Source organism: Hypanus sabinus, chromosome 4 (assembly GCF_030144855.1).
Source record: "Hypanus sabinus isolate sHypSab1 chromosome 4, sHypSab1.hap1, whole genome shotgun sequence".
NCBI lineage: Eukaryota > Metazoa > Chordata > Chondrichthyes > Myliobatiformes > Dasyatidae > Hypanus > Hypanus sabinus.
This window is the reverse complement of record NC_082709.1, coordinates 84,732,978-84,746,692: the sequence shown is the minus strand read 5'-3', so window position 1 is coordinate 84,746,692 and position 13,715 is coordinate 84,732,978. Positions and strand designations below refer to the sequence as shown.

The 13,715-nt window shown below is 43.2% G+C and overlaps 1 protein-coding gene across 5 annotated transcripts in view; it reads right to left on the bottom strand.

Moving 5' to 3' along the window:
- The window catches only part of ptprna (protein tyrosine phosphatase receptor type Na), a 224,980-nt gene that overhangs the window by 28,308 nt on the left and 182,957 nt on the right, over positions 1-13,715 (bottom strand). For all 5 annotated transcript variants that reach the window (XM_059967586.1, XM_059967584.1, XM_059967588.1 and 2 more), the window contains one exon: positions 9,275-9,348. In XM_059967586.1, the coding sequence (XP_059823569.1) occupies positions 9,275-9,348 (74 nt within the window). The remainder of the gene's footprint in view (positions 1-9,274; positions 9,349-13,715) is intronic.

Sequence of the window (13,715 nt, the reverse complement as noted above, 5' to 3'; positions counted from 1 at the left end):
TTATCACATGTACTTCAAAACATAGAGTGAAACACTGTTTGTGTTAATGGCCGACACACCCAAGGTGTGCTGGAGAGCAGTTCGCAACTGTTGCCATACACTCCAGAGCCAACATTGCATTCCTGCATAGAAACAGGCCTTTCAGCCCATCTAGTCCATGCTGAACCATTAATCTGCCTAGTACCATCAACCTGCACCCAGACCCCTCCCATCCATGCACCTGTTCAAATTTATCTTAAATGTTGGAATCGACTGTACCCACCACTTGTGTGAAACAGCTTGTTCCACACTCTCACCACCCTCTGACTGAAGAAGATCCCCTTATGTGTCCCTTAAACATTTCACCTTTCACCCTTAACCCATGACCTCTAGTTGCCATCTCTCCCAACCTCAGTGGAAAGAGCCTGCTTGTCTTTACCCATTTGATACCCCTCAGAATTTTGTATACCTCTATCAAACCTCATTCTCCTACGCTCCAGGGAATAAAGTCATAACCTATTCAACCTTTCCCTATAACTCAGGTCCTCCAGTCCTGGCAACATCTTTCTAAATTTTCTCTGCAGTGTCTCAATCTTATTTACATCTTTCCTGCAGGTAGGTGACCAAAGCTGGATCAATACTCAACCACTATTGTCTAGCGGCACTCACATCTACCGTGACAAAGTGGCTTGAGAGGTTGGTCAATCAACTCCTGCCTAAGCAAGACATGGACCTGCTGCAATTTGCCTATTGCAACAATAGGTCTACAGTGGATGCGATCTCACTGGCTCTCTGCTTCAACGATAGTAATGCCCACGTCAGACTGCTGTTTATTGACTACAGCTCAGCATTCAACATAATCATACCCTCATTTCTACTCATAAAGCTCCATAACTTGGGGGCCTCTATATAGCTCATCTGTAACTAAATCATTGACTTGCTCACAGGGAGACCACAGTCTGTGTGGATTGGAAAACTTAAATCTTCTCCCTGACAACCAATACTGGTGTCTAGCCCACTGCTTTACTCTCTCTACATTTACAACTCAATACCATCTTAAAATTTGCAGACAACACAACTATTGTTGGCAGAAAGTCTGATGGTGATGAGATGGTGTACAGGAGCGAGACAGATTAGCTGGGTGAGTGGTGTCAGACCAACAATCCTGCACTCAACATAAGAACAAGGAATTAAATGCGGACTTCAGGAAGGGGAAGTCAAGGGAACACACACCAGTCCTCATTGAAGGATCAGAAGTGGAAAGGGTGAACAGTTTCTAGTCCCTGCATGTCAACATCTCTGAGGATCTATCCTGGGCCCAACATATCGATGTGATTGCCAAGAAGGCACGACACTGGCTTTATTTCATTAGGAGATTGAAGAAAATTGGTATGTCACCAAAGGCACTCACAAATGTCTACAGATGTACCATTGAAAACATTCTAACAGGATGCATTACTGTCTAGTATGGAGCAGCCACCGCACAGGATCGGAAAAAACTGTAGAAGTTATAAACTCAGCCAACTCCATCATGAGCGCTAGCTTTCTCAATATTGAGGACATCTTCAAAAGGCAATGCCTTAAAAAGATGGCAGTCATCATTAAGGATCCCCATCACCTGGGACATGCCCTCTTCTCATTGCTACCATCAAGGAGGAGGCAAGTGTATGTGTGTATATATATATATATATATATATATATATATATATATATATATATATTGTAATGTGGGCTGTCATAACATAATAAATTTCATGATGCATGTCAATGATATTAAATCTGATTCTGATTCTGAAATTAGGCCTAACCAATGTTTTATACAACTTCAACATAACATCCCATCTCCTGTATTCAATACATTGGTTTATGAAGGCCAATGTGCCAAAAGCTTTCTTTATGACCCTCTCTACCTGTGAGACCTCTTTTAGGAATTCTGGGCCTCGTTCCCAGACCCTTCTGTTCCACCGCACTCTTCAGTACCCTTCTGCTCACCACGTAAAACCTAGCCTGGTTGGTCCTCCCAAAGTCCAATACTTCACACTTACCTACATTACATTCCATCAGCACTTTTCAGCCCAAATTTCTAGCTAGTCCAGATCCTGCTGCAAGTTTTGGCGGTCTTCCTCACTGTCCACTAGAACCCCAATGTTGGTGTCATCTGCAAATTTGCTGATCCAATTTGCCACATTATCATCCAGTCACTGGAATGGGTAACAAATAACATGGGCCCAGCACCAATCCCTGTGGCACACCACTAGTCACAGGCCTCCCGTCAGAGAGGCCTCTCCAATCACTTTCTGCCTTCATTGCCATGAAGCCAATGTCCAATTTGAATTATTACCTCATGTTGAATGCCAAGCGATTGATCTTTCTTAACCAGCCTCCCATGCGGGACCTTGTCAAGTGCCTTGCTAAAGTCCATGTAGATAACATCCACTGCTTATCTTCATCAATTTTTCTGGTGATTTCTTCAAAAAACTCTATAACAAGTTCAGGCCCACTGGTCTATAATTTCCTTGCTTTTTCTTAGAGCCTTTCTTAAACAGTGGAACACATTAGCTATCCTCCAATCCTCTGGCACCTCACCAAAGGCTAAGGATGTTTTAAATATCTTCTAGCACCTTGCAATTTCTGTATTGGCTTCCCATAGGGTCTGAGGGAACAAATTGTTAGGTCCTGGAGATTTATCTACCCCAATTTACCTCAACAAGAAAACACCTCCTCCTCTGTAAACCTTATAGGGTCTTTGATGTCACTGCTACTTCATCTCAATTCTATGGACTCTGTTTCTGTCTCCCAAGTAAATACAGATGTGAAAAATCCACTTCCCCATCTCTTGCAGCTCCAGGTTATCCTCTCTTTTCATTGCTTTAATCAGGAAGGAGATACAGGAGTCTCAAGTCTCAAACCACCAATTTCAGGAACAGTTATTATCCCTCAGCTATCCAGATCTTGAACCAGAGAGGATAACTTCACTCACCCCAACACTGAACTGATTCCACAACAGGTGGACTCACTTTTAAGAACTCTTCAACTCGTGTACTTGATATTTATAGCTTATTTGTTATTATTGTTATTATTTTTTTTCTCAGCTCAAGCTGGTAAAACCTGAGGTATGGACATAACCACGCAGACTCATTTCTCAATTGCTAGGAACTTTCAGACTATTCTAGTGGTGATTGTTATGTAGCTTTCTGAACATTTACATAAACATCGTACTTTGATAATAAATTTACTTTGAACTTTGATATTCTAATCCTACCTTAGACAAAGTATGGAAACAGGCCCTTCTTCCCAACACCCCTGCCAAACAAGATATCTATCCAGGATAGGACTGTTGGCCTGTGTTTGGCCCCTATCACTCTAAATCTTTCCTATCCATGTACCTGTCCAAAAGTATTTTAAACATTGTAATTGTACACACCTCTGGCAGCTTGATCAATATACCCACCACCCTCTGTATTGAAAGCCTATCTCCCTTTGATTGGTAAGCCGGGGATGGGGAGGAGGGATCAACGAATGGAGTTGCAAAAATAAACATGAGCCATGATTGAATAGTGGAGCAGACTCGATTGGCTGAATAGCTTAATTCTGCTCCTATATCTCATGGTCGTTCTCCTCTCATTCTAGACCTAAGTTCTAGTTTTAAGCTCTCCTACACTGGATAAAACACTGTCTATCCAACCTTTCTATGTCCCTCATAACTTCATAAGGTCACCCCTCAGTTTCCTACACTCCAGGAAATCACAGCCTCTCCAGTCTCTTCTAATTCACAGGGAAAATGGACAAACTCCACACATTCAGCACTGCAAGTCAGGACTGAACCCAGGCCTCTCATGCAGTGCTGCGTGATTGTTGGGATTCTCTCTGCATGTTTTGCACTTGAATATGTCCTTGAGATTGGTGGTGACATAGTGGCCTGTTGGGTTAACACCAGTCACCTTCTATCATTTTCAATAGTTAATTGTAAAAATCTTAAAGGAAACTAGGAAATAAATATTTCTTGTAGATCAACTGTTAGTTGTGTGACTCAATGCTCTGCTCACATCCTGACGATTAATCGTTAAACCACGGGGAGTGCAGGACAGTTCTGGAGGGGTGTGTAACCACCTTCCCCCTCACCCATCATATCCTACCTTCTTCCCCCTTTCTTTCTAGTCCTGATAAAGGGTCTCAGCCCAAAACTTTGACTCTTTATTTCCCTCCAAAGATGTTGCCTGACCTGCTGAGTTCCTCCAGCATTGTGTGTGAGTGTGTTGCTCCCAAGAGTGTAACCCTGGTTCTAGTCTCTCCAGTCTGCTGAAACAGCCTCACAAATCACCTCCACTTCTTCCAAACCCCAGAGAGTATTGACCAACCCTCCTCAACCTTTCCTCCTGGACAATCCATCCAGAGAACCTGTGCCTCAGTGACTCCAGGGCGAGGTTACCCTCTCCTGGGTACAGAGAGTCAAGTTTTTTTTATCAACAGCTTGGTAGTACAACAGTTAGCATAATGGTTTACAGAGCTAACAATTCCCACTGCTGTCTGTAAGGAGTTTGTACATTCTCCCCGTGACTGTGAATGTTTCCTCCGGGTGCTCTCATTTCTTCCCACCTTCCAAAGATGTACAGGTCAGGGTTAGTAAGTTGTGGGCAGGTTATTTTAGCACCGTGACACTTGCAGGCTGCCCCCAGCACATCCTCAGACTGTGTTGGTCATTGAGGCAAACAATACATTTTGCTGTATGTTTCGATATACATATGACAAGTAAAACTAATCTTTAATCTTATAGAAACATAGAAGCATAGAAATCCTACAGCATAATACAGGCCCTTCAGCCCACAAAGCTATGCCAAACATGTCCTTACCTTAGAAATTACCTAGGGTTACCCATAGCCCTCTAATTTTCTGAGCTCCATGTACCTATCCAGGAGTCTCTTAAAAGTCCCTATTGTATCTGCCTCCATCACCATTGCCGGCAGCCCATTCAACACACTCACCACTCTCTGTGTAAAAAACTTACCCCTGACATCTCTTCTGTACCTACTTCCAAGCACTTTAAAACTGTACCCTCTCGTGCTAGCCATTCCAGCCCTGGGAAAAAGCCTCTGACTATCCACACAATCAATTGCCTCTCATCATCTTATACACCTCTATCAGGTTACCTCTCATTCTCCGTCACTCCAAGGAAAAAAGCTTGAGTTCACTCAACCTATCCTCATAAGTCAACATCCTTATAATTCTCCTTCGCATCCTTTCTATGGTTTCCACATCTTTACTTTAGTGAGGAGACCAGAATTGAGCACAGTACTCCAAGTGGGATCTGACCAGGAACATTACCTCTCGGCTTCGAAACTCAAATCCACAATTGATAAAGTCCAATGCACCATATACTTTCTTAACCGCAGAGTCAACCTGCGCAGCAGCTTTGAGCGTCCTATGGACTCGGACCCCAAGATCCCTCTGATCCTCCACACTGCCAAGAGTCTTACCATTAATACTATATTCTCCCATCATATTTGACCTACCAAAATGAACCACCTTACACTTATCTGAGTTGAACTCCATCTGCCACTTCTCAGTCCAATTTTGTATCCTATCAACGTTCCACCGTAACCTCTGACAGCCCTCCACACTATCCACAACACCCCCAACCTCTGTGTCATCAGCAAATTTACTAACCCATCCCTCCACTTCCTCATCCAGGTCATTTTTAAAAATCACGAAGAGGAGGGGTTTCAGAACAGATCCCTGAGGCACACCACTGGTCACCGACTTCCATGCAGAATATGACCCATCTACAACCACTCTTTGCCTTCTGTGGACAAGCCAGTTCTGGATCCACAAAGCAATGTCCCTTTGGATCCCACACCTCCTTACTTTCTCAATAAGCCTTGCATGGGGTACCTTGTCAAAACCTTGCTGAAATCCATATACACTACAGCTACTGCTCTACCTTCATCAATGTGTTTAGTCACATCCTCAAAAAATTCAATCAGGTTCGTAAAGCACGACCTGCCTTTGACGAAGCCATCCTGACTATTCCGAATCATACTAGGCCTCTCCAAATGTGCGATAAATCCTGCCTCTCAGGATCTTCTCCATCAACTTACCAACCACTGAAGTAAGACTTACTGATCTATAATTTCCTGGGCAATCTCTACTCCCTTTCTTGAATAAGGGAACAACACCCACAACCCTCCAATCCTCCAGAACCTCTCCCATCCTCATTGATGATGCAAAGATAATCGCCAGAGGCTTGGCAATCTCCTCCCTCGCTTCCCACAGCAGCCTGGGGCACATCCCATCCAGTCCCAGCAACTTATCCAACTTGATGCTTTCCAAAAGCTCCAGCACATCCTCTTTCTTAACATCTATATGTTCAAGCTTTTCAGTCTGCTGCAAGTCATTCCTACAACCGCCAAGATCCTTTTCTGCAGTGAATATTGAAGCAAAGTATTCAGTAAGTACCTCTGCTATCTCCTCCTGTTCCATACACACTTTTCCACTGTCACACTTGATTGGTCCTATTCTCTCATGTTCTTGTTCTTCACACACTTGTAGAATGCCTTGGGGTTTTTCTTAACCTTGTCCGCCAAGGCCTTCTCTTAGCCCCTTCTGGCTCTCCTAATTTCATTCTTAAACTCCTTCCTGCTAGCCTTATAATCTTCTAGATCTCTATCATTACTTAGCCTTTTGAAACTTTGGTAAGCTCTTCTTTCGTTTTTGACTAGATTTACAACAGCCTTTGTACACCACGGTTCCTGTACCCTACCATGCTTTCCGTCTGATTGGAATGTACCTACGCAGAACCCCACGCAAAAATATCGCCTGAACATTTGCCACATTTGTTCCGTACATTTCCCTGAGAACATCTGTTTCCAATTTATGCTTCCAAGTTCCTGCCTGATAGCCTCATATTTCCCCTTACTCCAATTAAAAACACTTTCCTATCTTGTCTGTTCCTATTCCTCTCCAATGCTATGGTAAAGGAGATAGAATTGTGATCACTATCACCAAAATGCTCTCCCACTGAGAGATCTGACACCTGACCAGGTTCATTTCCCAATACCAGATCAAGTACAGCCTCTCCTCTTGTAGGCTTATCTACAAATTGTGTCAAGAAACCTTTCTGAACACACCTAACAAACTCCACCCTATCTAAGCCCCTCACTCTAGGGACATGCCAATCAATATTTGGGAAATTAAAATCTCCCACCACAACAATCCTGTTATTATTACTCCTTTCCAGAATCTGTCTCCCTATCTGCTCATTGATGTCCCTGTTACTATTGGGTGGTCTATAAAAAGCATCCAGTAGAGTAATTGACCCCTTCCTGTTCCTAACAGCAGCTTTGAGCGTCCTATGAACTTGGACCCCAAGATCCCTCTGATCCTCCACACTGCCAAGAGTCTTACCATTAATACTACATTCTGCCATCATATTTGACCTACCAAAATGAACCACCTCAGTTACCTGGGTTGAACTCCATCTGCCACTTCTCAGCCCAGTTTTGCATCCTATCAATGTCCTGCTGTAATCTCTGACAGCCCTCCACACTATCCACAACACCCACAACCTTTGTGTCATCAGTAATTTACTAACCCATCCCTCCACTTCTTCATCCAGGTCATTTATAAATATCACGAAGAGCAGGGGTCCCAGAACAGATCTCTGAAGCACACCTCTGGTAAATCACCTCCATGCAGAATATGACCTGTCAACAACCTTTCTTTGCCTTCTGTGGGCAAGCCAATTCTGGATCCACAAAGCAATGTCCCCTTGGATCCCATGCCTCCTTACTTTCTCAATAAGCCTTCCTTGCATGGGGTACCTTGTCAAATGCCCTGCTGAAATCCATACACACTACATCTTCTGCTCTATCCTCATGAATGTGTTTAGCCACATAAGGCATGACCTTCCTTTCACAAAGCCACGCTGACTATTCCGAATCATATTATGCTTCTCCAAATGTTCATCAATCCTGTCTCTCAGGATCTTTTCCATCAACTTACCAACCACTGAAGTAAGACTCAATGGTCTATAATTTCCTGGCTTTCTCTACTCCGTCTTGAATAATGGAACAAAACCCGCAACTCTCCAGTCCTCCAGAACCTCTCCCATCCCCCTTGATGATGCAAAGATCATCGCCAGAGGCTCAGCAATCTTTCCCTTGCCACCCACAGTAGCCTGGGGTACATCTCGTCTGGTCCCGGTGACTTATCCAACTTGATACTTTCCAAAAGCTCCAGCACATCCTCTTTCTTAATATCTACATGCTCAAGCTTTTCAGTCCACTGTAAGTCATCCCTACAATCACCAAGATCCTTTTCCATAGTGAATACTGAAGCAAAGTACTCATTAAGTACCTCTGCTATCTCCTCCGGTTCCATACATACTTTTCCACTGTCACACTTGATAGGTCCTATTCTTTCATGTCTTATCCTCTTGCTCTTCACATATTTGTAGAATGCCTTTGGGTTTTCCTTAATGCTGTCCACCAAGGCCTTCTCATGGCCCCTTCTGGCTCTCCTAATTTCATTCTTAAGCTCCTTCCTACTAGCCTTATAATCTTCTAGATCTCAATCATTGCCTAGTTTTTTGAACCTTTTGTAAGCTCTTCTTTCCTTCTTGACTAGATTTACAACAGCCTTTGTACACCATGGTTCCTGTACCCTACCACCCTTTCCCTGTCTCATTGGAACGTACCTATGCAGAACTCCATGCAAATATCCCTTGAACATTTGCCACATTTCTTCCGTACGTTTCCCTGAGAACATCTGTTCTCAATTTATGCTTCCAAGTTCCTGCCTGATAGTCTCAAATTTCCCCTTACTCCAATTAAACACTTTTCTAACTTGTCTGTTCCTATGGTAAAGAAGATAGAATTGTGATCACTATCTCCAAAATACACTCCCACTGAGAGATCTGAGCAGGATCATTTCCCAATACCAGATCAAGTACACCCTCTCCTCTTGTAGGCTTATCTACATACTGTGTCAAGAAACCTTCCTGAACACATCTAACAAACTCCACCCCATCTAAACCCCTCACTCTAGGGAGATGCCAATCAATGTTTGGGAAATTAAAATCTCCTACCACAACAATCCTGTTATTATTACACCTTTCCAGAATCTGTCTCCCTATCTGCTCCTCGATGTCATTATGATGACTATGTGTAAAAATCTCAAAGGAAAATGGGAAATAAACCCTCTCTTTCAGAAAAGAGGCCCCCCAGTCTAGCAGGGGCTGGACTGGACTGGAATCAACCCTATACTTTTCACGCGAGCATGCCACAATATGTACACTTACAATGGGACTGGCGTTGATGAAGTCCGTCCGTGATGGGTTAACCTCTGCTTTCAGGATCATCCGGTTATGGTCATCTGTAGGGTTAATAATAAAACTAGATGAGTGGCACCTCGAGTTCCCTGTCACATGGTGGGGAAGTTCGTTACTCCATCATCAGCTGAGGAGAGAGGGATAGGGATGGGCAGAGAGAGGCTGGAGGAGAGGAGGTGATAGAGAGTGCAGAGGGGGAGGAGGGCAGACAGGTGGAAGGGGAGGAAGAAAGCTAGGAAAGGGACAGAGTCCATTTCACTGTATGTTTCCAAGTACTTCTGATAAATAAACTTGAACCCGAATATGTAATCTAAAACTGGAGGTTGAAGGTGAGAGGGGTAAGATTTAAAAGGGTCTTGAGAGGTAACTTTCTCATGCAGAGGGTGGTTGGTATATGGAATAAGCTGTCAGAGAAAGTTATAGAGACATACAGTACATAGAACATTACAGCATAGGATATATAGGTTGATACATATGAACAAAGTACATTCTGTATATGCTAGCACATACTAACTTCTGATTCATTTTCTTACAGGTATTCACAGGAATATAAACAAATACAATAGAATTTGTTGAAAAAAAAACTACATGTAAATAAAGACTGACAAACATCAGATGTGCAAAAGAAGACAAACTGAAGTAATACTGACAACGTGAATTGTAAAGAGTTCTCTGTAGGTTGTAGAATCAGTTTGGAGTCATGGTGAGTGAAGTTATGCACGCTGGTTCAAGAGCCTGATGGCTGCAGGATAATAACTGTTCACTAAATATATTTAAGAGACATATAGATAGGTTTTTACATAGTAAGGAAATTAAGGGTTATGGAGAAAAGGCAGGTAGATGGAGCGGAGTTTACGGACAGATCAGTCATTATCTTATTGAATGGCGGGGCAGGCTCGATGGGTCAGATGGCCTACTCCAGCTCCTATTTCTTATGTTCTTATGAAGCTGGTGGTGTGGGACTTAAGACTCCTGTATCTCCTACCCGATGGTAGTATTGAGAAGAGTTCTGTCTTCACTACTACTCACAGAGCACATGAATCATTAGCTGAGGAAGGATGGGAGGAGGGAATCAAGAGGAGGTTACCTCGCTGACCTGTTGCCATTGGTTAATGAGTTTATTATTGTCACAGTGAGAAGCTTGTCTTGCATACTGTTCATACAGATCAGATCATAAGGACAGTCTATTGAGGTAGTAAAAGGTAAAAGAATAAAGACAAATATCAGTGATAATAAACCCGATTCTGATTCTCTCGTGGGTTAATCTGTGAATCAGTTCTCCCAACCAGTCTGCCCAGCTTTGTAAGGACATTACAAGGTTGACTAGTCTAGATCGATGCTGGGGGTGATCTACAAGGAAAGCTGCCTTTAAACTTCAATATTTGATTTTATGGTTCCATTTATATTTATTCATTGCTTGAAGTTGGAAAATGGGTATGATTCACTGTCTGGCAGGGAGCCTTGCCCACCGGCTGTATCCAGCTGAAAGCAGCAGGAGTTTCCACCTAATAAGCTCAGCCTGTGGGAGAGGACTACAGTTGATGACACACTCAGAGAAGAAATCTCCAAAGATCACTCGTTGAAGAAAATTCCTTGCAGGAAGCAGTTCCTGCCTACGACATGAAACAGGTTGTCTACCTCTGTCTACTTGTTTAACAGTGGTGGCTCGGTAGCATGGAAGTTAACACAGCACTATTACAGTGCCAGCGACCCAGGTTCGATTGTCAAAATCATACAGTATTTTCAGTATGTTCTCCCCATGTCCATGTGCCTTTCCTCTGGGTGCTCCGGTTTTCTCCTACGTTCCAAAGCTGCATGGATTAGTAGGCTAATTGGTCACATAGTGTAATGGGGCAGTGTGAGTTCTTTGGGCCAGAAGGGCCTGTTACTGTGCTGTATCTCTAAATAGAACACCCTGGTACACTATAGAATTACACAGTATAGTGTAGAACATAGAACAGTACTGCGCTGGACCAGGCCTTTCAGCCCACAATGTCTGTGCTGAACATAATGCCAAATTAATTTAAACCTGCCTTTATATGATTCAGATCCAAAAATTATCTACATAATTGTGTGTCTATCCGACGTCCTCTTAAACTTACAAAGATGTTGCCAGGACTTGAGAAGCTGAATTATAGGGAAAGGTTGAATAGGTTAGGACTTTATTCCCCAGAGTGTAGGAGATTGAAGGGAGATTTGATAGAGTTATACAAAATAATGAGGGGTATAGTTGGGGTAAGTGCAAGCAGGCTTCTTCCACTGAGGTGGGGTGAGACTAGAACTACATGGTGAAAGGTGAAATATTTAATGGGAACATGAGGGAGAATGCCTTCACTCAGCAGGTGGTGAGAGTGTGGAACGAGCTGCCAGCGGAAGTTGCGGATGTAGGTTGATTTGGACATCTAAGAGAAGTTTTGTTAAGGACATCAATGGGAGGGGTATGGAGGGCTATAGTCCAGGTACAGGTCAAGGGAATCAGGTTGAATAATATTTCAGCATGACTAGATGGGCTGAAGGGCCTGTTTTTTTGTGTGCTGTTGTGCTCTATGACTCCATGACTCTATAAATATCCATTGTCTCTATTTCTACGACAGCTCCAGGAACCCACCGGTTTAAAAAAACTTGCCTCAAACATCTCCTTTAAACTTACTCCCCTTTTGTTTGAAAGATATGCCTTTCCAGTATTTGACATTTCTACCCTGGGAAAAACATGACTATCTACCCTGACTCTGCCTGTATAAAGTTCTATCAGGTTGTCCTTAAGCCTCTGCCACTCCAGAGAAAACAGCCCAGCCTCTTCTTATAGCTCACATTCTCTAACCCAGGCAGCGTTCTGGTGAATCTCTTCTACACCCTCTCCAAAGCCCTGACATCCTTCCTATACAGATGCAACCAGGACTGCACACAATACTCCAAGTGTGGCCTAACCAAAATTTTATGTGGCTACAACGTGACTTCCTGGCTCTGTACTCAGTGGCCCCACTGATGTAGGCAAGCATGCTGCATGCTGCATGCCTTTACCACCCTCTCTATCTGTATTGCCACATTCAGTGTCCCCAAGGTGGGGATTTCAATGGCTGTCACCAGGACTAGGTTGGTGGTACCAACACTGAGTCATGGATGAACTTAGTGGGCCTTATATCTCATCTTTCTCCAGTCCACTAGTGCAGATGATCTGTCCATGGGAACACAGGTAGAAGTAACCAAAAGCCATCAAGTCATACAGCTCAGAAATAGGCCTTTCACAGAGCACAGTACACACCCTTCGGCCTATAACGTTGTGCCAACCGATTGACCTTCTCTAAGTTCATTCTAACCCTTCCCTCCATTTTTCTTTCATCCATGTGGCTATCTTAGAGTTTCCCTACTAAGCCCCTGGCAGTGGGTTCCATCACTCCTGTAGTAAAAGTCTTATCTCTGACATTTTCTTGATACTTTCCTCAAATCATCTTGAAATTATGTCCAGTTCCCCTCTGGGAAAAAGTCTCTGGGCATCCGCTTGATTTATGCCTCTTATCATCTTGCACACCTCTATAAAGTCTGCTCTCATTCTCTTTGGCTCCAAAGAGAAAAAGCCCTAGCTTGCTCAATCTTTCATCATAAGACATGTTCTGTAATCCAGGCAGCATCCTGGTAAATCTCCTCTGCACCCTCTCCAAAATTTCCATATACTTCCAATGGAGGTGATCAGAACTAAACACAATATTCCAAGTGTGGTCTAACCAGGGTTTATGGAGCTGCAACATTACTGCACTGCTCTTGAACTCAATCACTCAACTAGTGAAGGCTAACATTCCATGCGCTTTCATTGTGTGGAAAGTTGATAGGCCCAGTTGATCTTGGCACAGCTTGTCAATGCTGACCACAATACACATCCAAACAAGTCCCATTTTCACACATTAGTGTTCTGGTTAGCATAATGCATTATAATGCCAGTGATCTTCTGCAGTCTGTACAGAGTTTGTATGTTCTCTTCACGACCGCATAGATTTCCTCTGGTTGTTCTACTTCTTCCTGCTTTCCAAAGACGTATGGGCTAGGGTTAGCAAGTTGTGGGCATGCTATGTTGGCACCAGAAGCATGGTGACACTTGTGAGCTGTGCCCAGCACATCCTCATGTCCTTGGACTGTTTTGCTCATGGAAGTAAACATCACATTTCACTGTATGCTTCAATATTTCTACGTACAAGTGTGTAGTCATTCACTTTAGAGAAGGAATAAAGGTGTAGACTATTTTCTAAACATGGAGAAAATTCAGAAATCAGAGGTACAAAGGGACGAGTTGGTGGTAAGCAAGGCAAATGCAATGTTAGCATTCAGTTTGAGAGGACTGAAATATAAAAAATAAAGATGTAGTGCTGAGCCTTTATAAAGCATTAGTCAGACCGCACTTGGAGTATTGTGAGCAATT